This window comes from Exophiala mesophila (assembly GCF_000836275.1).
Source record: "Exophiala mesophila strain CBS 40295 unplaced genomic scaffold supercont1.6, whole genome shotgun sequence".
Taxonomy (NCBI): domain Eukaryota; kingdom Fungi; phylum Ascomycota; class Eurotiomycetes; order Chaetothyriales; family Herpotrichiellaceae; genus Exophiala; species Exophiala mesophila.
Window position 1 is genome coordinate 1,769,393 of NW_015622509.1, and position 23,588 is coordinate 1,792,980.

Consider the following 23,588-nt stretch of genomic DNA (forward strand, 5'->3'; position numbering starts at 1 on the left):
GGTCGCGAATGCGGTCTGGTCCATGAATCAAATCAAAGCTGGCTTCTGCCCCTGGAATTCTGTCGATTTTAAAGACTCGCTGATCCCCACGAACTTGATTCAACCCCAGATCCAAACGTCAAGTAAAGTTTTCATCTGACCTTCTTGCGAGAGACAGAAGTGAAGCACCATGGCAGGAGACCACGAACACGAACACGGGGCTCACCCACCACATTTGAAACACAGGTACGAACCTCATGATGCTGTCAATGGTTCCATGGACCCGCGTGCTGACCTGATGCTAGCCATGCCCATGAAGAAGATGTTCCTGGGACCGTCAATTTGCGAGCAGTCGGTAAGCCCATCACTGACACATATTCAACGAAGACTCTGGGATTTTGATCAAGGTGCTGACGTTGGATAGAGGGAGACGACACTGGCTATGGACAGGCTCTCTTCCCTGTGCCTGCCGACGACCCCAACGACCCGCTGCAATGGCCGAATTTCAAAAAGACCATGATTCTCATCATTTGCGCGTTATATTCCTTCTTGGGAAATTCGGCTTTGCTGGGGCCTAGCGTCTACATCGGAATCTACTCCGAGTTATTTTCCATTACGCCTGCTGAAGCGTCAGGCTTGATCAGCTATCCCAACCTGGCTTATGGATTCGGTACTGACCACCTATACTATTGTCTGAGACATAGTGAAACACTTGCTGACTCTTGAGCAGGCTCTTTGTTCCTGGTGCCGACCTACCTCAAGTTCGGTCGCCGGCCCGTCATGCTCGCCTCTATTATCTGTGTAAGTCAACCGGTAGACTTTGAGCCCCGTCCCATTGTGGCTAATCTCCATCGCTCTAGTTTGCCGCTGGCCTCATTGGCTCCTCTCAATGCAACACCTTTGCCAGTTTGATGGCGACACGAGTTCTGGCGGCCTTTGGCTCGGGGGTGTGTGAAGCCTTACCTGTGCAACTTGTCAATGACATCTTCTTCATCCACGAAAGAGGCCAGCGACTGGGCTACTACACTGTCTGCCTCTGCCTTGGTGCCACTGGACCTTTGTACGCCGGATATATGCTAGCTGGAGGCTACTCATGGCGCCTGTTTTTCTACGTCGAGTTCGCTTTCGCGTGTGCACTCTTCATCCTGGCCTTTTTCTTCGTTGAGGAGACATGGTACAACCGAGACGAGATGAAGGCCCGGTTAGGTGCTGCGGTCGAGGCCAGCGGATCGACAGAGAAAGTGGCTGAGGCTGATCTTCGAGAGGTTCAGTCAGCAACACCGGCGCGCAAGAGTTTCGTGTCGACGCTCAAACCCTGGGGTGTGTACGACAAGGAATCTCCGTTCCTGATGACCATGGTCCGATCGTTTTCGTATTTCCTCGTCCCCAGTGTGTTCTGGGTAGTGACGACTTATGGGATCTATATTGGGTTAGGTGCACTGGCATTCAACTATACCTTTCCCATCAAGATCACAAGCCCTCCATACAATTGGAGCCAGGTGAGTTGAGTTATGATGGTCCCAGGAGCAGGATGTCTACTGACAGAGCATGTTCAGACCAACTCAGGGCTGATTGCGGTGGGCAACGCCGTGGGCTATCTTCTAGCGGTGCCATTCACCACCACATCAGATCGGCTCGCAGCGTACCTGACCAAAAAGAACGACGGTGTTCGAGAAGCCGAGATGCGACTGGGAGTGCTCCTCCCTGCCATGTTGATCGGACCAGCGTCGTTGATTGTATACGGATTCACGGCGGAGCAGAACCTGCACTGGTTTGGGTATTTCGCTGGGGTGGCCATGTGTAATTGGTCGGCCTACTTCTACTTCACATTCACGTTGGCATATGCAGTGGACAGCCACACGGTGAACTTGTCGGAGATGCTGATTGCGATGAACCTAGGCAAGCAGGCCATCTCGTTTGGCATGGGTCTGCACCTGCTGGATTGGGTGCTGGAGATTGGCTATGTCAAGACCATTGCGGGTATCTTCTGCGGTGTGCTGGCCATCAACAATCTGGCGTTGTTGGTGTTTATGTTCTTTGGCAAGAAGATCCGCATCATGGTCCACAAGACATGGCTAGCAGGTGTGCACAGGAAGACACAGGTGGTTGGGGAATCGCATTGAATGAGCGAGTGAGCAACGATGAGAGTGTTGTATGGCAGCATGTACTCCGTACTACTTTCTCGTAGACTCGAATCCTATTCATTGAATGACCAATTACATGTACAGCAGAGGACATGGAGGTGATTCGTATCGGCTGTGTACATGGCGCATGACTCGTCGGAAAATCCCCATCGAATTTTCAGTGAACGAGACTTGGGGGCAATTGCGATGAAAGTTCGAAAAGTGGGTTTTCCGCGGGCATTATAATAATACCGACGCTTAATAGAGTTGGAGAAATGGGCACAATAATGGGCCAACATCACTGGCTGAGAGCACTAAACATCTCCAATTGACCCTGAGGGTCCAGACTGCCTAGCCCAAGTAGGCCAATGGATGTACTCCGTATGCCTTATAGGCTGTCTAGGTGCTAATTCAGAGCGTCATGGCAGCCACTCGGCCTTGGCTCCGGGGCTCTGTGCCTCTAACGCACTGAAGGATGCCGGGTCTTTCCCCAGACTCGTTTCTCCGGTCGTTGGTTTTTGCCCCAAACTACTCCGTACGACATGCGTATGACTGTTTTTGGGTGTCTTTGCATGCCGCACCCCAGTTCCTCTCTTCCCATCCCCAATCCAGTGGCTTTTTGTGACCCATCCTTTGCCCGTGCCTTGTTCGTCCGCAACAGGTACTCAAATCCATTCTTTGTACTAGGGAAGACCTTGTCGGCTCGTGTTGACATTGGAGCTTTGCGTATCTCTGTTCTCCAGCACCTGCCCAGCCTGGCCTGGTCTGTCTTCGCTTCTCGTTCCTCCTCCTCCTCTTCGGTTTCGACCATACTACATACACTTACACTACAGCGACCAAATTCTTCCAGAATCTGTTGTTGCTCTGAGCCCTGTCAACAGATTCCCTACCTTTCACAATCAGCTTGTCGCGCCCCTTTACCAGGGGTTTTCTTAGGTTCATCGCTCTTCCGCCCGCCAACAAGAAATTCTCCTCTTCTCGACTGCTCCGCTCCAGCTTCAGGTCTAGGTCCAGCCAGGCACAGCGCCATCAGTTCTTCCATTGTCGAACTACAATGCCGACCTGAACTCACACTTTTGATACGTGCCAAATATGCCAACCATCTAGGTCTTGCCTCGTCACCTTCTGTTCCTGCTTCGCTTGGGCCTGCCTTCCTCCGCCTGTCTCATTCTGGTCTTGGCATCCCTGCTTCGAGCTCCAGGACGACTTCTCAAGTCTTTGAACTTTTACCACCAACGTCTTCTTGTTGCGCCATCAGCGCTTGAGATCAGCTTCTCATTGCTGGTCCGCTTCTCCCCCGTCCAGTTATGGTCTTGCGACAGTGTACCATTTGTGGACGCAAATTCACCAAAACAGAACACTTCAAACGCCATGAACGTTCACGTAAGCCCCCTCAGTCCAAACCCCAGTTCCATTGCACGTCTGACACTAGTACAGATACAAGGGAACGACCATATTCATGTAGCGTCTGTCAAAAGACGTTTTCTCGAAGGTATGTCATGACTTTCCTCTCTATCTCTGTCATACACAACGTCTAATCCCTCAGCGATGTCCTCTTTCGACATATGAAATGTCACAACCAGAGAGACGACAAAGCCACCGCGGCAGATCAAGCGGCACGGAGAAACACAATCTCAGAAGGAGTCGTCCCCAAGTCTCAAAAATCCCCTTCCGACGATGCCTCTCCCTCAACAATGCTCAATTCCATGCAGACTGGCATTCCTCTAATGCAGATCCTGTCTCCCAGCAATTATACCTCCTCCACCAATGAACAATCCAATCCAAGCAGGGCTTCCGCCGATATGTCCTCGTCATATCTTGACTCGGCAAATCCTCAACTCAACCCCCTCCAGATGCAGCTCAATAGCGCGCACTGGAACGTACCTTCACCACTGGCTACCACCACCAAACCAGAACTCGGTTCTCACATGTCCACCACCAACCTGAACCAGGTCTCCGGTCAATCATCATCCCTCGGGAATCCACTTTCTTCTCCTACCAACACCCTTCAGACCCAAAGGCCAGAGCTCGCCTCAACCCAATTTCTCGAGAGTTCAAACGACTGGTTGCCCAATGTCGACTCCTCCAACCAAACCGATTTCCACGATCCTTTCCAGATGTGGCTATTTCCCTCTTTAGGTGATCTCGATCAGTCCCCGGATTTTCTTCCACCCTACGGCTTGACAGACCAACAAGGCTTTCCCTCGGTCAAAGACATGCATGCCAACGGTATCGATACTGCGCACAGAAGTAGAAATATTGCCAAAGTCCCTCGCGAACGGTTCTCCAGAGTGCAGAAATGTTGGAACCCTCGACCCGGTCGTGTACACCGCATCATGTCAGTCCTGTGGAAAGAGCTGGCCGACTCCCCTTTGGACAACCTATTCTCTGAGTCACCCAATGCCGTAGACGACTTCAAAACCTCGACCAATTGGGGCCTCGACGTCGACTGCCGCCTTCGCCTTCGCGACCAATTTCGCACTCCTGCGCCTTCAGTCTGGCATTCTCCCCGCCTCCAGCCCTCAACTGAGGACATCCCTCCACTCGAAGACAACGAGTTCCCTCCCGCAGAGATTTTAGACATTGCTCTCGGCCTCTTTTTCCGACGATTCCATCCCACCGTCCCCTTTATCCATTTCGCAACCTTTTCCGTTCGCAATACTCCCTCGCCCATGCTCTTTGCAATGTGCCTGATTGGTTTAAGCATCCTCGGCACCACAGGCGCCACCAGATTTGTCGCCAAAATGTTTCCCCCTTTTCTGAAGCGCGTCTCGAGCGAGCTCGCCGCTTCCATATCAGCCTCGGGGCCTGCCACCCCCCAGATGGGCGTGTTGGCCACAGCCTTACTCACCCTCAATCTCTCGGTTCTGACAGGAGACAAGGATTCATTACATCAATCCCAAATACTTTATGCGACATTAATGTCTTTGGCGCAGCAAAATTCACTCTTTGTTGCAACTGAAGGCCCTTCTCTGGATGCCTTGGTGGCCGAAATGTCTGAGTCCGATGATCGCTGGAAGGCTTGGAGTCGCATTGAATCTGCGAAGAGACTCATCCTCGGTCTCTTACTTGTCGATTCATGGTACTCGAATCTGTTATCCAAGCCTCCCATCGTCAGATCCGAATCGGTTTGTGTTATTGCTCCATGCGACGAAGCACTTTTCCAAGCAAAGTCAGCAACTCAATGGCAATCGCTCCTAAGAAGTGGAAAAAGTCCTACAGCACCCATGTTTCGCATCCAAGATCTCTATACGCCAGAGCTGGAATATTCACCGAAGCTAGGCTATTTGGGCACATGCTCACTCCTGGCGCTTCTTCAGATCCAAGTTCTCGAAGCCTACCAGCGTTTGATGCCGCCCGACCCCTTGACCGTGGGTTCGTTTATTCCGTGGCATGTATACGAAGGAGACAAGCGAGCGAGATCACTCATCCCGTCTTTGCTCGCAGGTATGCGCACTGCCGGACCGCTGGCCAAGATCGACGACACCAACTGCACAGTTCTTTGGCACAGCATATGTATCATGCTGCTTGCCGATTTCCGAATGTTCGAACTCGCTGCCGGACGTCACGGTGCAGGCCCAGCAACAGGAGCTCTTGAAAACATCAGTCAATGGTCTCAGACTCAGTCAGCGCGCCGAGCTTGTGTTCATGCCGCCCAAACCTTCAAACTCATGTCGGAACGTCGTGTTTCGGACAACGTCTCCATTCACTCCGTCACCGCCCTCTTCTCATCCGCTCTGGTTCTTGGCCTATACCTCTTCATGGTGTCCTCGACCTCCATGTCTCACCACAGCTCATGTCCTGTCGAGCTGGTTGATGTCGAGCCTGATTGGGCCACCCTTGGCGATCTGGGCTTCAAGGACCACACCAATTCTCTCGACCCGCATCAGCAGACCCTTTCCACGGGATCGGCTCACAACCTGGATGACGACCAACTTTGCCCTATCTATCATTTTGTCAAGTCTGGCCGTGGCACGGTTAGTCTTGGAGGTGCCAGCCATCAGGGTGGTTACGAGAGTGCGAGAAGGGTTCTCCTCGACTTTGCCAATCTCATGGACGGTATCTCCGGCCGTCGGTTGCGCATGTTTACACAGGTCCTTCACATTATGAGCGATGATCTGATGAATGTCGATGCTTCGATGTGATTGCTTGACGAAAACGACGACGATGATGATGATGATGACGACAATATAAAGTCTTGGAATCTGCCACTCTGGTTCGAGAAAACGTCGCGACGCCCTTCTCACTTCGCTACTGCCCGAAGTGAAATTAACGCTCTGATGTCGACCGAGACATTGAGAGTTCTTGTTGTTATTATATATGGTTCCACGAGTAGATGAGTTGGACTATACTTTTCACTATTGAACAATGAAATGAAAAATTCAATTACTTCAACACTAAAGTCGCTATTCGGGATTATTATTTCTAAATTGAGGGATATCTCAGCCATAGATCTAAACCAAATCCCTTTAGGGTCTCGCATATGATATTCCAGTTCTCGTTGAAATAATGACCTGTTTCCATTCAACACCCTAATCTCTACAAGTCCGTAATCGTGTCTATCATGTCGTATGTGCATCTCTGTTACTCCAGACTCTGAACCTATCTATCATGTACAGACCATCAGAAGCTGACTCCGGTCAAATATTCTCCTCAGTCCATTTGCACAATCATCACAAATCCAAATCATCGTCATCATTCCATCCAAGCTGTGCGTATATGTCGCCTTCGTCGACAGCTTCACCAATTTTGTTGCCGGATCTTGCCGATGCTCCCACGTTGCCCACTGGGGCGAGGGGAGCGACCTTCCTCGCTGGCGATGAGTCCACCCCGAGTACGTCAGACATGAGCTCTGCACCAAGACCGAGGTCTATCTCCTCGCCTCGGCCAGCACCACCCATGGCTCGATCCATTGCCTTGCCCGCGCTTGCGGGGATCTCGGGCGCATCACGAAACACGTCTTCAATCCTGACATCGGATCTTCTCAGCGGTGTGAAAAGTACTGGTCGTTGTGACCGACTCATTTTCAAGGGACCTCGAGATGGACTTTGTGGTTGGGATGAAGATAGATGGTGATCAGATTCAGAGACTTGACGTGCAAAAGAAGTCGACTCCCTGGCGTCAAGCGTACGACTGAACCTCGTTCTTGCTACAGGCGTTGCTGCCACGCTCTCTGTTCTCTCGAAAGCCCCATGGATTCCCAGAGATAATGGGTCCGAGGTCTTCCTTTCCAACCCTCGAGTGGGTGTTTCGTGGATGGCTGAGAGGACCGCTCGCTTTTTCGCAGACGCACGAGGGAGGCTACTTGAATTCAACAATTCGACCCGTGATTTAATCGTCGACGAAGGCACCACAAAATCTTGTACACGGGTGGCGGACATTTTTGGCATGGGTGGAAGCTCAGGTTCGTCCAGTGCTTGATGCTGCGTCCGGCGAGCCCGAGGTGTAGCAGTAATGTGGACTACTTGTGGAGTTGGTTGTGTCTTTCGACGCTCAATGTCGTCCATAAATGCACCGGCCATAGCACTTCGGCTGGGCTTCCTAAGCGCTTGTATTGCATCTTCCAATTCTCGCTTCTGCTGGGCTAACTTGTCCAGCTTTTGTCGCTTGGCCTCGTGATTTTGCGAATCAGCTGCAAGATCGATCTCACGGTTCCCAAAGCTCATGGACTTGGATAGTGATCCACCTCGTGACACAGGCCGTTCGGATGCTTCACGCTTGAGCGAGGGTATCATTGGCATCATTGGACCAGTCGATGCTCGAGAGAGCACTGGTGGCGAGTGATGGCGATGTGGTTGATCTTCACTGAGCACGCGTTCCAAGGTGCGCTTGGTTTTGTATGCTGGTTTAGCAGGATTTGACGAGGCGGGCGGCCCTGTTACGAGTCTGGTTTGTTTCAATGAAGACGACTTTTGGGGCTTAGGTCGTTGTGGTGATATACCGGAACCAGCAAGTTTTCGCGAAATAGACTTGATCTGCTCAGGCAACTTTGCTGAATAGAACGGGATAAGCACGTCTTTGCAGAAATCACGAAGAGAGTCATTCGAGTTCGTTTTTGTATTGTCATTCTTGCCTTCGATGGAGATGACATCTTCGAAACTGATTGAATGCCAAATGCACAGGCGGTCAATCATCATCTCCAGCTCGACCGAAAGGTCGCGTTTCTTTTTGGGTTGCTTCAAAGGTGTTTTAGCCAGCACAATGGATGAGTCAGCCTCCAAGCTTTCAACCTTTATATCTGGGTCATCGGGAACTGGGCGCTCCGACAATCGGGACATGGCCAAATCGAGGAGCATGACTTCGAGGATCAACAATAGTTGCATCTTTGTCTCTCTCATCCGGAGGTCGGCGACCAGTCGGCGGAGTTCGGGTGCGTGATCCTCTACCGAGAGCAAGTTCGACTTTGTGTCTCTCAGCGACCACCATTTCTGGACGAAATCGTCCTCACTTGGCCAGAGGCAATCTTTCCCAAGTTTGGTTTTCTTTTTTGGTCCTTTCTTCTTTGGTAAAGTAGCTCCTTCGGGGTCCATGCGTGCTTGATTGATGACCGTTGATATCGAGTCTTTATACTTCAAATCGATCTTTGCAGTGGGAAGAATGCACTGGCGGTAAAAGTCGGCCAACTCCAATATCAAAGTTGAGGAATTGCCAGAAGATCGTAAATGAGCACGTGCTCGGCTCAGTGGGCCCTTGACATAAAAGGCCAAGGACGTCTTGGAGGTATACAGGTGCTCGAAGTAGAGGGCTCGAAGGCGTTCAGGTGCAAGAAGGTCTTGTGGAGGCACAGCGGGATCTGAGGGCTGAAGTGACTGCTCGTCGAGTGAATCTCCGTGGATTGGTAGTTGAGGCTCAAATCCACATTGGCTTTCAGGTCCTGCTGTGCCAGTGTTTGACGAAGGAGCTAAGCTAGTCATGACAGGGAGAGAGGGCTGTTGAGGGAGAGTTGATGAATCTGCGACCTCGGACGAGACATCAGTAACTATCGGATCTTTTGACTTGAGAATGGATTGTCTAGCGAGCGCCCCTCGGCGATGGGTAGGCTTCTTTGGACTTTTGGGAGTTGGTAGAGGGTTGAGACTCGAGCTTGAAGAGGTCCTAGCATGAGTAGTTCTGTTGTGCACATGGAGCAAATTGTCCAAGGTGCATAGTGCGACTTTTCCCACAGCAGCATCTCTGCACCATTGCTCCGACACCCAAGGTCGCAGCTGGCACGCCGTGAAAATACCAGGTGCAACATTTTCAATGGCATGAAGGCCTCCATTGGGTGCCTTTCGCGCCACGAGTGTTCTTTGCTCCCATTCTTGTACCCAAGGTATGTTGGCCTCGAGGACGTGCGAGACGAATCCTTGAGATGACTGTGCATTAGTGTCGATGCAGGCGAGAGGGAGACAAGCCCTGGCTAGCAATACCACCGACACAAAGGAGACTGAAGCTCCTGTCTTGGGCAGATATGTTGCATCAAAGGATTCATTGGTGGGCTCAATTGTGTTGACATGATCAGACTTTCTTTTTCTAGTGAGTGTAGTTCGAGTTGTCGGGCGAGGGGTGGTGGAGGGAGAGAGAGGTGGAGGTAGGAGTTCCGAAGAAGGTGAGTGTAACATATCTTGCCATTACGAATATTTTAAGGGCAGGTAGGGTTACCGGTAAGATGGGGGAATAGGTAATCTGAGCATTGTTGCATACAGCAAAGGCACACGAGCAAACAATTGAAACGAGCAGAAGTCGGAGCAGAAGTCAGAGCAAAAGTCGACGTCAAGACGCGAGTCGGTGGATCGTAATCAAGGGATCAAGGGCAAGCGCGAGGCTGCGCGTCTAGACTGTGGAGTGCGCCTGCCAGGCGATAATTGACGATAATTGACGTCACGCGTGAAGCCGCAAGGCTGACGCTGAGACTTTGTGACTTGCAGCCAACAAACTCATGAGAACACCATCTTGATACCTAATAAACATCTCTTACATCAATGCAGGCCGAACCGAATATTCACAGTCATATTCTCTTACAGTTCGTCATTCAAGGGCAGGGCGGTGCGTTATGCTGAGCCTTCACCTAAACCTCAAGTTCACTCTGAAGTATGTTTCATTCTTCCCTCTCGGTCTCCATGTTCCAACACATGGGTCGACACGAATGACGGCGCCATGATAAATAACGCCTCCGTGTACCAAAGTACTAATTATATAGCTCTCAAGTATCAAATCTGTACAACCAAAACCGGGTTGGCCTCAAACCCAGGAATGCATTAATCGCTAGCAGTATAATCTCAACCCAAAACAACGGCCAATATAACAATGAGAAGAACAATGCCGATGATGAGCAATAAGCAACAAGCCTTGTTTCTGGCAGCCTTTTGATATCGACTCGCACTTCTCAGCTCAATGTCGGCTCCTCGGGTGTCGGTCAGGGTGTTCTCCACGTTGACATCGATTGCGTCAATCATATCCCCTTGCTCCCGAACGATATGAGCCACGTCTCTGAAGAGCTCGTTGAGTTCTCCCACTGACTGTTCGATTTGTCGGATTTCTCCCTCGCGCTCAATAATGAGATTTTCCTGATAGTCGACTTCTGACTGCTGTGCTAGCCGAGGCTCCTCTAATGTCTGGAGTTGTTGTTGTTGACCTTGGCCTGTGGGTGATTGTGCAGATGCTTCTTCCTCCAACGCAGCCTTAGACGCTCTCTCTTTCTCCATAGCTCTGCGTTGAACGACTTGAAATTCCGAAAGGGCTGAGGCAAATTCCCGCGATAGCTTTTGATTCGTGTATCTCTGAGAGGGCTGGTGGATGTTAGTTATTTGACGCAGACGGAATCATGGTCGATGGAACACTAACATTGAGATCAGACCATGTCTGAGCCCTCTTGATACCTTCGCCAACCTCTTTGAAGCCATCTCGTGTTTCTTCCAGTAAATCGTGGACTCGTTCGCGAGCACGCTGGGTGTCTCGTTTCGTCCCTAGCCGAGCAATCTCGTTGGACAGACGGGAGATGTTGGATACCAGTTCAAAGAGTCGTGTGGATAAGTCCTCGGTGAGACTGGAAAATGCAGGGTCGTCCCTGTACTGAGGATCATCTTGGCGACGGGTGGTCGTCGGTTGCGACTCTAAAGAGGAGAGTCTATCAAAGGACATTGTGATTGTAGGAGGACCGGAGGATGAGGTGTCAAGGCTATAGTCGCAAGGTTGAACGCTGGTCGAAGCAAGCGAGTGACTGGGATTGAAGAGATTGAGGTGCGCCGAGGTGAGGGATGATGGAAGCCTGGAGGTGGAAATGATAGGTGATCAGGTAACATGGCAATCGAGAACGGAGGCTTGGATGTGTCTTGATTGAGGCTAGTGCCTATCACATGATTAGGATTCTGTGTTTCACCGTAGTGCTCCGTAGTGCATAATATTCTAACCGAAATAGGCCTAGTTGTTTCTCCAGTCGACAGCAACTCCAAAATTATTGTGAGGAAGGAACCTGCAAGTGCGTGGATTGCCTGCATTTCTCCTCACAATTCATCGCGTCCATGTTTACATACCACCACATCTGAATAACGAGTCTCTACCACGCCATCATCGTCCAATACTCGCCGCAATATCACTTTTTTACGTCCCTCCGCCCTCCTCCAATTGATGGTTGAGACCTGGACATGATCTCTTCCCCGAAAAACCGTTGACACCACCGCCATGGCCACTCCTACTCCGCCCTCCCCACGTTCATATAGACGCTATCTTACATCTGCACTACACACGAGATTTGTCCATGCCGCTCTATTCTCCTTTGGGATCGCCCTTCATAATGTTTTCTGGATAGGCGGGGAACGAGGTAAGCATGCATCATATCTCTCTGCACCCTCAGCTAACCTCTTGGTCAGATCTTATATGGTCCTGGCTCCCTGTCGGTCCTGCTGGGATTAAAGCACTGGTCTTCTCCCTGTCCAGCTTCCTCATCTTCGTGCTCCAGATAGCAACGCTCGCCATTGGCTCTCAGACCACTGCCTCTCACTTCTCCACCTTCAGAAAGAACTCCTTGAGTTTCGCCGCAGTTCAGACCTATGGCTGGTACCTTGCCTCTGCCTGGTGGTTCTCCGAGGCCTATATTTGGTCCTCCCCAGACTTATCCTGGGTCACAAAGAATCATCATGGTCCTTTAGACCGGCTCAACGAACGCCCGATCTTCTTCCGTTTCTACGCTAGCGTCCTGGCACTATGCGCTGCAACTCTTCACCTCTACCAGCACCGCTCAACTTTGCACTTCCCAATTTCTAAATTGCCCTCGACGCCAAAAGCTGACGAGTATCATAAATCCACACATGTCCTCGACCCAGTCCAATCCCAGATATGGCGCAAAGTCATTCCATTCACCTTGGAGAGTGCCAGCGTTGTGGCCGTTTCCCTCATCCTCAGCCCCTTCATCTACAACTACTTCTTTCGTGGCCTGTTCTGGTCCGGCCATTTATTCTTTGCAAAGCTTTACTTCAATATTTCCAGGGCAGACGAGACATACTCGGGATATCCTCCCTTGGGAAAATTCTTGCTACATAGTGGAGGTGCCGGCTTTCTGCTGATGATGACCTGGCAGTTATCAACTTTCCTATTCTTGACCTCGATGGCTCAAGAACCCACAAAGTCGGGATACCCTTTGTCTAGATCCAGTAAGGATCCTAATGGAACCTTGTTGAGTGGGCTAAAGGCAAAAAGAGATGTTGTCAAGACTTTTGCGTACTGGGAACTGGCTATTATTGCCCAGAAGCACAAGGATCGGAGGCAAGCAATCTTTGAGGATATCGAACGGCCAACTGGCCCGATGTGGACACAAATGCAACAGCCAGGATTGAGAATCCTTCAAAATATTGTCACTCGTATCGACGACTCGCTGCGGACAGCTGCAGCAGCACAAACACCGGCACGAGCGGGTACCCTGCCGCGCATAGTCGGTGAAGCATCGGCCCCCTCAATATACGCGCCGACGCCACGAGCTAGTTTGCGGGAGTACCTGGTCTCGAATACACTTCGCGATTTCGGCTCCAGTCAAAAGCCCTTTCGCCCACCTGTCAAAGAGATCGCCGATGCCGTGGGCAAATCGTCCTTCAGTGCCCTATTACGACAGTGGCTATTCGAGCCTTCTTCAAGTTGTATAGCGTGGCTGTTCAGTTCAACTAGAGCGGCAAAGATCAATGCCCTTGTTCTGGGTACTCCAAATGGCAACGCTGCCTTGCTTGTGGATATTATTGAATCCATAACGAAAATGCTAGTGGCGAGTCTCGGAGAAGACACGTATGGCAGGGCAACTCCGACGGTTCCTGAGACTGTGACTGTATTCACCAAGACATTGACAGCAATTGAGGATTTGATGAGCGTGAACCAAGGTTACACAGAGGGGGAAATTGAGGAAGTCGAAATTGTGGTCCAGCGACTTAGAGGTGGGTTGAGGGAACTGCTGGCGGCCTTTCAGCTTTATTTGATCGATGTGGGCTTGGGAATTGCGGAATTAAACCAAGCAAAGAGAGCGATCGAGGAGCCAAAATCCAATGGGTTGAACGGTTCCTCGGGAATGCCTCTCCTCAAAGAGTCACAACAGGAGGAACGCTCTCGTAAAGCGCAGACTCAACAACGACAACAGCGAGAGCCAGCCAAAAGAGCAGAACAAGAACAAGCCAAGGGACACTCAAATGATGTACTACCAAGCTCAGGTAGCTTTGGAAGGACAAATTCCAATAGGCGTCTCTTTCCAAGACGAGAGATGCAAGAAGTTAGATAACGATGGTAACGACATTCATCATTCATCAATCATTACAAAATTGCACCTGAGAGATGTTGTCGTCACTGGTATTGCTTTGATCGATTACTTCCATGCTTCCATGCTTCCATGCTTCCATGCTGGCGATGCATCATCGAGCCATTGAATAGACAACCCTAGCCCGAATTCCCCGCGAGAAGGTCATTTTCAACCCACTCCTTGACTTCAGGTGCTTGTTTCCTCCCCTGAGCCTCTTGTTGACTATCCCAAAGCACACCATCCGCACCAGGAGGTCTTGCACCCGACGAAGATGAATCTGCCATCAAACCCTGCTGATCAACTTGATTCTGAGCATCCACAACCCCCCAAACCTCCTCCCTCGCCTGTCCACACAACACGACAATCTCCCTGACCACCTTCTGAACCTGCTCCGCCTGCTCCCGCATACCACGCCGCAACAAACCCGCCACCAACCTCGCCACCTCATCATGCACCCCATTGACCCTCTCAATCAATCTCCCCACACTCGCCACCAAATACTCCTCTTCGTAAACACTTCCCTTCTTCCCTCTCGCCCTCTTCCTCTCCTCCCTTCTCTTCGTCTTACTCGTCTTCCTACTCACATTACTCGCCACCGTCCCCGCAAACCGACTATTATCACTCCCTCCATAGCGCGTAAACAACGACTGTCCACCATGAGTAGACGTATCTGTCGGCGCCAGCGAGATATTGTCAGGAATATCATGTCCATCCGCAGCAGCGAGAGCGGCATCTCCACCGTAAAACGCCAATGGATCCTCGAGTTTCTTACGCCGTAGCTCAGCGATACGAGGTAATTGTGAAGCTAGTTGGGTTCGACAATCGGCGACTAATTCGAGGATTTCGCCGGATTTTTCGGTTAGGGATGTGTCGATGATGACGGGGATGGATTGGAGTTCATGGTGGAGAGTTAGTAATCGGAGTGATTCGGCGAAATAAGAGCCTTTGCAGAGTAATTGTGCGGCGCCAGGGATGTCAGAGAGGTAGTCGACGTGGATGGCTGCTGCGGAGCGGTAGTCTCGTGTGATGTCGGTACAGGTGGTGGCGAGGGAATGGGCGAGTGTTGTGAGTTTGTCCTTTGGGATTTGTGCTAGTTGTGCGCAGGTGAGTGATTCGCGCCATTTGTGGCCTAGAGCATAGAGAGGGTAGGCTGAGGTGTAGTCGTCGAGAGATTCGTATAGAGTTGCGGCGGATGTGTGTTGGGATTGGGCGGCGAGGTGGTCGGCGTAGAGCCGTGTGATGGAAGTGAGGTGTGGTTGGTCGTATTTGTAGAGCGTCAATGCTGTGGTATATAGTGAATGTTTGACCGTGTAGTTGGAGACTTCGTCGTGGACTTGCATGGCGTGAAGGGATACGAGGGCCTTGGAATGGCGCTTGAGGTGGTTGTCGATGGTATATTTGCGTCGTAGCTCGGGGAGTTCTGAGAGGGATTCGAGGAACGGCATGTATTCGCGTGGATCTCGTTGTGCGTTTTGTGCGACCAGAAGGGTTAATTCCAGGTCGTAGAGCGCTAGAGCTGCATCGTATAGTCGATTCGTGTCGCTGAGGAAACATAAATGCGAGACAGCGGTTTCAGCCTCGTCTGATCCGGTGGATGACTGTCGTAACGATGACACGAGCCGGAGAGCTGAGTCCAAGTCTGCAGGCCGTTTGCATACATGTGTCGTAATGATGTTCTGAGCATGCGTCGACGGGTTGGCATCGAAGGCGGCGAGAAATCCAGAGGCGATTCGGTTGACCTTGTCGGATGTGCTCTTGGGATTGTAAGGTGGGCGCACCGCGACCGACACATCATTATTGTTATTGTTGCTTGTCGTATCGACGTAAAGAGTCTTGGTCACATCTTCATCCTTGAGCTTCGATAGAAACTCATCGATTCGACTGGGTTTCTTGAGCTGACTGATAAAGTCGGGGATGCTAGCAAGGAACTTTTCTGGGTCGAGATCATGAAGGATGTTGAGATCGACCTGATGTGTCTGACAAGCGAGAAACGCTGCAAGATACTCGCCGGCCTGGACATGTCGTCGTATCCCTGTAAGGACCAGGATTCGCGGGTATATCGTCTCGAGGTTGCCTCGTGGCATCTGGAGAATGACTGCATAGGTGGAAGGTATTACAGTGACAATTTTCGCACCACGTTCGATACTGCGACATCTTTCGTCAACTTCAGGCGTGTCACCTGGAATATGAAGGTCGGGTGAGTCTGTGAGGTGGGCGAATTTCAGGAAGTGTTGAGCGGTGGTAAAGACCAGGTGTTGCGAGGTTAGGATATATGATGTGCAATCTCGTACGATGACGTTGTTGTCGAATGTGAGATATCCCGATGAAGAGAGTGAGACTTTGTGGTATTCTTGGACGTCGCTATTTGTGTATCCGTTGGAGAGATGGGCTGTGTCGGATGATGGAAGAGTGAAGATGCTGCTGTTGGGTTGGCTGCCGGCTAATGTCACACTTTCGGAAGAATGTAGTAGGGGTTTGGTCAGGTGAGAGGCTGTATAAAACACATCTTTGAAGGCGGAATCGAGAAGAAGGGTTGATGCCTCGCCATCGATTTCGATGAGTGGATCTGATGCAGCTTCAACATCATCGCCTATCCAGGACACCTTTCGAACAAAAGCGGGGAGAAAAGCTTGCCGGGGAGAGAGCATGTACGCCTCGCCATCCTTCAAGACGATTTGAGTGTACCGTCGCACTGGGATATCATCTTCTGGAAAAGCAATGGATTGCTTGTTGACATTGGTCGTGAATTTGATCTTGTTGGTATTTCCTTTGACTTTCGGATCTGATCGAACAGTCCAGCGACAAAGTTCAAGGGTGTGGGTAGTCAGAATTGCGAATTGCTGGCCATCTTGACCAAGGGCAACATCCACGATATTGTGTTCAACATTGACCTCACAAAAGGCCATCGGAGGCGGAACACCGGCTTGTTTGAATGGAGTGAGCTTGAGGGATTTTCCGTCTATGACAGCGACAATGCCGTGGTCGTAAGGTTCGAGGGTAGTTCCTCTTGACACACCGAGCTGGAATGTCACGTCGAGGACACAAGAGTTGGAAGCCAGTAATGCTCGCAGAGGCGTTTCAGGGTGCCACCTTAGAGGGATGGCACTCGAATTTGAGCCGACCAGAGGGATAACCTGCTTGAGATAATAATGATAATTCCCCATAACCCAGAACTGAACCCGATCTAGGAAACCAACAGCCAATACACTGGAATCGGTGTTCCAATCCAGAGTAATGGAGGACGCCCATGTATTCATCGCGTTCTGGTCAACCCTGAGATCAAATTGACCATGTCTAAGTCCATTTCTCTCGAAGAAGACAACCTCGATACTGCTCTCGTTTCGTTTGATCCCTGCGATGAGACTGCCAGAAGGTTTCCAAGACAAGGCCGATTCAAAGCCGTCCACAGGCTCACTTGCACTGTCGAGGACTGCATCTCGAGTGAAAACTCGAATCACACGACGATGGCCGGAAATGAAACTGTTGATGGCGAAGTACTGGCCGTCTCCACGCCACGAGATCACAATCTTGCCGTTCTCATTGGGACTAGGCAGACCTTCATCCACTCTTTCAGGAACAGTAGGATCTCGAAGAGCCTTTGCTCGGGCGCCTTGGAACTGGGTTTCCTTCTTTCCCCAGCCGACTGACACATGTTTGGAAGCCTTGAGATCGTCGGCAGACAACGTGGCTTCGTTCAAGGGTTCGAAGTTTCTGCTCATGAGAGCCAGAGTATCAGCTCTGGTGACAATGGCGAGCAGTTCCTCGTCAGGGGCCCACGCCGCAGCACAAATTCCAACATCGACACTCCCTACAATCTCAATCTTCTCTTGGTCGGGTTGAGGGTTCTCGCGAACAACAATGACATCCCCACCGGCCAGGACTAGACATGATGTTGCAGTGTCTGGAAAGTGTTGAAGAAGAAGAATCTCATCACATGCGAGGTCCTCAAGCGGAGATGGTGCGTCCCAAGAGGCAATGAGCTCAAAGGCCTGGTCTTGTGTAGCTTGACCTGTCTGTCTCCGTTTCAATTCAATGAATGGCGCTGTGGTGGTGGGCCCAAATGCACAGATGACTGTGTCGTTTCCAGCATCCCATGCTGTTGCAGTCAAAGGCAATTGTGGCGACGAGGATTGGAGCTGTAGCCATGCCTCCTGGTAGCCAACAATTTTAAGATTACGCATTGTTGGTCGGCATGTATGAAGTTGTCCAAGGACTGGCGCACGGAAGACCAGAGGAACACGTGCTTTGATATAAAAAATATATGAATGACTTTGGAGAAATTATCTACGATGTAAATTGCGGGGCTGTGATTGGTTGGCAGAAACTCAAGGGAGGTGGGCATCAGCACAGCGACCTGCAGCCTCTGACGATAGCGGATCACATGGATTTGCAAGTGGATGTTAGTGAGGTCTCGGAAAGGTAGAGGATGTCCTTCTTGTAATGAATTTGGTATTGATGTGAGCTTTGTACAAATCCAGTGCCAGGTTTGCCAATCCCTGGCATCTTCAACCTTGACGCATTCTGCTGTCATCCCCACATTGTCCTGCTTTTGACCTCTATGCCTTGTATGTGTGCCAAACTGTAGATTGTGAGTAAGAGTTGCAATGTGATTGTACCTGTAGCACATACCAGCCATGCCAAATGGAACGCCAAATCCAGTGGCTTTGATATACAAGTCAGCGTCTCGTTCTCAATTGTCGCCTCGCTTCCGTGTTGCTCACCCATGAATAGCCAGTATCTGACGTAGAAGAATCTTGTCTTAGGATTGAAGGGCAAGTTGGATCTTGGACCCTCGGGGTAATGGTAGGGACTGAAGAGATCGAGGCGAGGACGGGTGGTAGAGAAACCGCGACGGCTGAGTTGTTGGGTTGCCATTCTGGCGCGGAGGAGTGTTTGGGCGTTCATCTGCGAGGTCAGTCTGTGGTATAGCGTATGTGAGAGGTATTACTACCTTTTCAAGAGTTGCTCGCCGTCGTTGTATGAAGGAAAGTCAAGATGAATGCTGAATCGTCAACCATCAGTCCACTTGAGATTGAAGTCCAAGCTGCGGCTAGAAGCTCGAGTCTTGGCATTGACTCGCCAAAACTGCCTTTTTTGTCACATGGAGATGGCGATCTGGGAATTTCTTTGCACCAGAGTCCGCATGCCCTCACTTTTTGGTCTTCTGGACTCGGCTTTCTTTTGTCCTCTCCTTCCATCCCATATCTTGATTCCTCCCCGTCTCCTTGACACGCTCGATTGGTTGCCCATCATGGATGATCTTTTCGATGTCTTCGAGGACCAGCCGCAGTCAGTGTCCACTCCAAACACCGACAATCGACCTCCCCGGCCAGAGCGAAATCGGAAGCGACAGGCCAATGGACAAGTCAAAGATACTCCAATGGAAGATAGCAACGCTCCTTCTGAAGATGCAAGCTCGTTGAACTCCGATCGTGCCAGCGTTGAGGCCGCCAACGATCATGCCCAAGACGCTAAGCGACAGCGCATCAATGAGGAAGCTGAGCCTGTGGTGACGGATACATTCGAAACCGAGCAGTCAAGAGAAGTGGCCGCTTCTGCAGGGCTTCAAGCATCAAAAGATGAAGAGAAGGTCGTTCTCTCCCATCAAGTCCGCCACCAAGTCGCTCTTCCCCCCGACTATGCCTACAAGCCCATCTCAGAACACGTTTCTCCCGCAGAACCAGCGAGGAAATGGCCTTTCCAGCTCGATCCGTTCCAACAGGTCTCGATTGCTTCTATTGAGAGAAACGAAAGTGTCTTGGTATCAGCACACACCAGTGCAGGCAAGACGGTCGTTGCCGAGTACGCCATTGCACAGTGTTTGAAGAACAACCAACGAGTCATCTACACAAGTCCAATTAAGGCACTCAGTAATCAAAAGTACAGAGAGTTTCAAGCCGAATTCGGCGATGTCGGCTTGATGACTGGCGATGTGACCATCAATCCCACTGCCACATGTCTTGTGATGACAACTGAAATTCTGCGGTCTATGCTGTACCGGGGGTCAGAGATTATGCGCGAAGTCGGTTGGGTGGTCTTCGACGAGATTCACTATTTGCGAGACAAGACGCGTGGTGTTGTATGGGAGGAAACCATCATTCTTCTTCCTGATAAAGTTCGCTATGTGTTTTTATCAGCAACCATCCCCAATGCTATGCAGTTTGCGGAATGGATCACCAAGACTCACAATCAGCCTTGTCACGTCGTCTACACCGATTTCCGACCGACGCCTCTTCAGCACTACTTCTTCCCAGCCGGCGCTGATGGTATCCATCTGATCGTGGACGAAAAGGGAGTGTTCCGGGAAGACAACTTTCAGAAAGCGATGAGCTCCATTGCCGACAAACAAGGCGACGATCCTGCTAATGCCATGGCTCGTCGCAAAGGGAAAGGCAAGGACAAGAAGTTGAATAAGGGTGGCACTAAGGGTCCGTCCGACATTTACAAGATTGTTCGCATGATCATGACCAAAAACTACAATCCGGTCATCGTCTTCAGCTTCAGCAAGCGAGATTGCGAAGCATATGCAATCCAAATGAGTTCCATGTCCTTCAACGAGGAGTCGGAAAAGGCTATGGTGGCTAAGGTGTTTGACAGTGCTCTGGAGATGTTGTCCCCAGAAGACAAAACCCTTCCCCAAATCCAACATCTACTGCCCCTCTTGAAGCGAGGAATTGGCATTCATCACTCTGGTCTTCTCCCCATCCTCAAAGAGACCATCGAAATCCTGTTCCAAGAAGGCTTGATCAAGGTGCTCTTTGCGACCGAGACCTTTTCTATTGGTCTCAATATGCCCGCAAAGACAGTGGTCTTCACCAGTGTCCGCAAATTTGACGGTATCTCTCAACGATGGGTGACTCCCTCTGAATTTATCCAGATGTCTGGACGAGCCGGGCGTCGTGGCCTCGATGAACGTGGTATTGTCATCATGATGATCAATGAACAGATGGAACCTGGCGTTGCCAAAGACATTGTCCGTGGCGAGCAGGACAAGTTGAACTCGGCATTCTACCTTGGCTACAACATGATTCTCAACCTACTCCGAGTGGAGGGCATTTCCCCCGAGTTTATGCTCGAGCGGTGCTTCCACCAATTCCAACACACCGCGAGCGTCTCCGGACTCGAACGAGAACTCCAACTTCTCGAGGCTGAAAAGAGCTCTATGATAATCGATGATGAGAGCGCCATCAAAACATACTACGATCTTCGCAAACAACTGGATATATCCGCCGAGGACATGAGAAACGTCATCATTCACCCGAATTACTCCCTCCCTTTCATGCAACCCGGTCGATTGGTCGAAATCAAAGATGGTGACCACAATTTCGGATGGGGTGCAGTTATTAGCTTCACTCGAAGAAATTCCCCCAACTCGACCACAAAACTGACGCCGCAGGAAGAGTGGATTTTGGACATTGCCTTGGAATGTGCAGAGGGGCCTACCCCCGGCACCAAAACCTTCCAGTCACTCCCACCCGGTGTACGCCCGCCGTTGCCTGGAGAGGCGTCCAAGATTGAAGTGGTTCCTGTTCTTTTGAAATGCGTCCAGAAGATCTCCCACATCCGAATCTTCCCGCCAAATGGCATGACCAGTCACTCGGAGAAGAAAAAGATTCAACAAGCCTTGAACGAGGTTCAACGACGTTTCCCCGACGGTCTCGCAGTGTTAGACCCGGTAGAGAACCTCAAGATCACGGACAAATCGTTCAAAGAGCTCCTGAGAAAGATTGAGATTATGGAGTCAAGGCTGATCGCAAATCCACTGCACAATTCGCCTCGCCTCGAAGGCCTGTACAATCAATATGCGGAAAAGGTGATTGTTTCAAACAAGATCCGTGCGCTAAAGAAGCAAATTCAAGATGCGCATGCAATTATGCAATTGGACGAACTCAAGTGCCGCAAGCGAGTCCTTCGTCGACTGCGATTCATCAATGAGGATGAAGTGGTGCAGCTGAAGGCACGAGTTGCATGTGCCATCAGCACGGGAGATGAGCTGATGCTGAGCGAGCTATTGTTTGACCGATTCTTTAACGACATGAGCCCGGAGCAATGTGCAGCTGTGATGAGCTGTTTTGTGTTTGAAGAGAAAGTACGCGAAGACCCTGTGCTGCCCGAGGAATCAGCACGCCTTGTACGGGTGATTCAAAACCAGGCGAGAGCAATTGCCAAGGTCTCGATTGAGTCTAAGCTGGCAGTTAACGAGGACGAGTATGTGCAGAGCTTTAGGTGGCAATTAATGCCGGTTATTCTGGCTTGGGCTAATGGAAAGTCATTCGGGGAGATTTGGTATGTTGACGATCTATGCGGCCTGCGTGAGCTAACATGGCACAGCAAAATGACGGACGTGTACGAAGGCAGCTTGATCCGAGTTTTCCGTCGACTGGAAGAAGCACTCCGTCAAATGGCAGAGGCTTCCAAGGTGATGGGAAGTGACGACCTGGAAAAGAAATTCGAGGAGGCATTGACCAAGGTAAGAAGGGACATTGTGGCTGCTCAGTCACTCTATCTTTAGAGCGCCCGTCAGTGTCTTGTAGTGCTTCTGGTGGGAGGTTTTGTTTCAACAGCATCAGCGATGGTAACAGGAGGTTCCTTTCTGTTGCATGATATGATACCCATGAATACGTCTCGAGGCCTGTCGTATGTTGATGAATCTACCAAGGTATGAGGTATTACGACGGCCTTGTCTTGCTTTGCTTTCCGACGACCATGTCACGATGCGAACTCTAGTCTGCTCAAAGGGCGGGTTTCAGGCACCGCGCCACCTGATTCAGGTGTGCTCAAGTTTCGGTTGGACTAGAACGCCAACACGACCTTACGACCTTCTTCTCGTATGCTGGCAGCGGCAGAAAGCTGCGATAGTTCAATTGAAACGCGTTTGCTTTCCCTGGTTTCTCTTTGGCCCTTGGGTGGCTGTAGGTTCTTAATTACGATTATTCAAAGACGGATGTAGTTGTATGAACAGTAGTATTGAAGGTGCTTGTGGGGTTCGTTAACGGTAGCACGAGTCTATAGTGAAACAACCGTGAAGCCCACTTGTGGATGTGGAAAGCAGATCCGTGGTCTGCTTAGCGTGGAGGGAGAAGTAATTGTAATTGCAACTGGGAACTTTTTCATGGTCATTCAGGACTTGTACTACCTATCATTGCCGCCACCATGTGTGCTGTATATGTATAGTGAACGCCTCCATTGTTATGGCTGCCACCCGGATCTTTTCATCCGCGGAAGAGCCAGAATCCTGACCATCGCACTACGAGAACATTTGGTGGTTGTTCCCTGCATCTTGGCAGGCCTCTCTAAAAGCGCCCGAGATGCAGGGCACGGACCAATGAATTGACCACCTGATGCGATTGGAGATCTGGTAGCAGCAGTACTCCGTAGTGGTATGGTGGCACGGGTGGATAGATGATGGTGAATAATAAATATCATGCGAATGGACTTGAATCAATTACCACAAGGCGGAGTCGAGTTACGATGGCTGGTGGTGATAGACAGATCAATTGGATGTTGAATTCATCAGTAACGAAAGTCACAGGCACCAGTTCCCCGCGGCCTGGTAAAGCGAGCCCTAAGTAGCAGTATTGTCAACCAATGGTAGTTACATGATATAATGTGTGGTTGGTCCAGGCAGTATGGACTCACGGGGCTCTAAACGTTGGGGGTCAAACCAAGGAAACTAGGACTCTTCAGGCACCGGGAGCTTGGAAGATGCAGTTAATAACAGCGCATTAGGTACT

General features: G+C 50.6%; 8 protein-coding genes across 9 annotated transcripts; 4 read left to right on the forward strand and 4 right to left on the reverse strand.

Moving 5' to 3' along the window:
• Nucleotides 1–145: 145 nt before the first annotated feature.
• Nucleotides 146–2,102, forward strand: PV10_08520 (uncharacterized protein; the record flags this gene model as incomplete). Its single annotated transcript, XM_016373552.1, has 6 exons — nucleotides 146–225; nucleotides 285–334; nucleotides 404–649; nucleotides 710–780; nucleotides 840–1,478; nucleotides 1,536–2,102. The coding sequence occupies exons 1-6, from the start codon at nucleotides 170–172 to the stop codon at nucleotides 2,100–2,102; spliced, it is 1,629 nt and encodes a 542-aa protein (XP_016220463.1). The 5' UTR covers nucleotides 146–169.
• A 1,307-nt stretch (nucleotides 2,103–3,409) lies between these two features.
• On the forward strand, nucleotides 3,410–6,270 carry PV10_08521 (uncharacterized protein; the record flags this gene model as incomplete). The annotated part of the gene is made up of 3 exons (XM_016373553.1): nucleotides 3,410–3,485; nucleotides 3,540–3,594; nucleotides 3,649–6,270. 3 exons carry the CDS (start codon nucleotides 3,410–3,412, stop codon nucleotides 6,245–6,247), a joined length of 2,730 nt encoding a protein of 909 aa, XP_016220464.1. The 3' UTR covers nucleotides 6,248–6,270.
• Nucleotides 6,271–6,615: 345 nt separating this feature from the next.
• PV10_08522 (uncharacterized protein) lies at nucleotides 6,616–9,763 on the reverse strand. Its single transcript, XM_016373554.1, has one exon. It carries the CDS (start codon nucleotides 9,701–9,703, stop codon nucleotides 6,776–6,778), a length of 2,928 nt encoding a protein of 975 aa, XP_016220465.1. The 5' UTR covers nucleotides 9,704–9,763; the 3' UTR covers nucleotides 6,616–6,775.
• A 344-nt stretch (nucleotides 9,764–10,107) lies between these two features.
• On the reverse strand, nucleotides 10,108–11,382 carry PV10_08523 (uncharacterized protein). Its single transcript, XM_016373555.1, has 2 exons — nucleotides 10,926–11,382; nucleotides 10,108–10,870 (listed from the first exon to the last, which is right to left on the reverse strand). Exons 1-2 carry the CDS (start codon nucleotides 11,220–11,222, stop codon nucleotides 10,361–10,363), a joined length of 807 nt encoding a protein of 268 aa, XP_016220466.1. The 5' UTR covers nucleotides 11,223–11,382; the 3' UTR covers nucleotides 10,108–10,360.
• Nucleotides 11,383–11,606: 224 nt separating this feature from the next.
• On the forward strand, nucleotides 11,607–13,893 carry PV10_08524 (uncharacterized protein). The gene is made up of 2 exons (XM_016373556.1): nucleotides 11,607–11,901; nucleotides 11,951–13,893. The coding sequence occupies exons 1-2, from the start codon at nucleotides 11,763–11,765 to the stop codon at nucleotides 13,834–13,836; spliced, it is 2,025 nt and encodes a 674-aa protein (XP_016220467.1). The 5' UTR covers nucleotides 11,607–11,762; the 3' UTR covers nucleotides 13,837–13,893.
• A 32-nt stretch (nucleotides 13,894–13,925) lies between these two features.
• PV10_08525 (uncharacterized protein) lies at nucleotides 13,926–18,063 on the reverse strand. Its single transcript, XM_016373557.1, has one exon. The coding sequence runs from the start codon at nucleotides 18,033–18,035 to the stop codon at nucleotides 13,992–13,994; it is 4,044 nt and encodes a 1,347-aa protein (XP_016220468.1). The 5' UTR covers nucleotides 18,036–18,063; the 3' UTR covers nucleotides 13,926–13,991.
• Nucleotides 18,064–18,249: 186 nt separating this feature from the next.
• On the reverse strand, nucleotides 18,250–18,869 carry PV10_08526 (uncharacterized protein). Its single transcript, XM_016373558.1, has 4 exons — nucleotides 18,806–18,869; nucleotides 18,576–18,759; nucleotides 18,484–18,516; nucleotides 18,250–18,433 (listed from the first exon to the last, which is right to left on the reverse strand). The coding sequence occupies exons 2-4, from the start codon at nucleotides 18,757–18,759 to the stop codon at nucleotides 18,411–18,413; spliced, it is 240 nt and encodes a 79-aa protein (XP_016220469.1). The 5' UTR covers nucleotides 18,806–18,869; the 3' UTR covers nucleotides 18,250–18,410.
• A 154-nt stretch (nucleotides 18,870–19,023) lies between these two features.
• PV10_08527 lies at nucleotides 19,024–22,765 on the forward strand. 2 transcript variants are annotated; one of them, XM_016373560.1, is made up of 2 exons: nucleotides 19,024–22,140; nucleotides 22,186–22,765. In XM_016373560.1, the coding sequence occupies exons 1-2, from the start codon at nucleotides 19,106–19,108 to the stop codon at nucleotides 22,364–22,366; spliced, it is 3,216 nt and encodes a 1,071-aa protein (XP_016220471.1). In that variant the 5' UTR covers nucleotides 19,024–19,105; the 3' UTR covers nucleotides 22,367–22,765. The 2 variants fall into 2 exon arrangements, with proteins under 2 accessions (XP_016220471.1, XP_016220470.1); XM_016373559.1 differs by having other exon boundaries at nucleotides 19,024–22,765.
• The last annotated feature ends 823 nt before the right edge of the window (nucleotides 22,766–23,588 follow it).

Bases quoted from the DNA above. Each gene is read 5' to 3' on its own strand.
- PV10_08526 (XM_016373558.1), bottom strand. From the start codon at position 18,759: ATGAACGCCCAAACACTCCTCCGCGCCAGAATGGCAACCCAACAACTC. The intron at 18,517-18,575 runs GTGAGCAACACG...TGTATATCAAAG, and splicing joins CAGATACTGGCTATTCATGG to CCACTGGATTTGGCGTTCCA. The intron at 18,434-18,483 runs GTATGTGCTACA...CACAATCTACAG, and splicing joins CGTTCCATTTGGCATGGCTG to TTTGGCACACATACAAGGCA.
- PV10_08525 (XM_016373557.1), bottom strand. From the start codon at position 18,035: ATGCGTAATCTTAAAATTGTTGGCTACCAGGAGGCATGGCTACAGCTC.
- PV10_08523 (XM_016373555.1), bottom strand. From the start codon at position 11,222: ATGTCCTTTGATAGACTCTCCTCTTTAGAGTCGCAACCGACGACCACC. The intron at 10,871-10,925 runs GTTAGTGTTCCA...AACATCCACCAG, and splicing joins AGACATGGTCTGATCTCAAT to CCCTCTCAGAGATACACGAA.
- PV10_08527 (XM_016373559.1), top strand. From the start codon at position 19,106: ATGGATGATCTTTTCGATGTCTTCGAGGACCAGCCGCAGTCAGTGTCC.
- PV10_08522 (XM_016373554.1), bottom strand. From the start codon at position 9,703: ATGTTACACTCACCTTCTTCGGAACTCCTACCTCCACCTCTCTCTCCC.
- PV10_08524 (XM_016373556.1), top strand. From the start codon at position 11,763: ATGGCCACTCCTACTCCGCCCTCCCCACGTTCATATAGACGCTATCTT. The intron at 11,902-11,950 runs GTAAGCATGCAT...CCTCTTGGTCAG, and splicing joins CTGGATAGGCGGGGAACGAG to ATCTTATATGGTCCTGGCTC.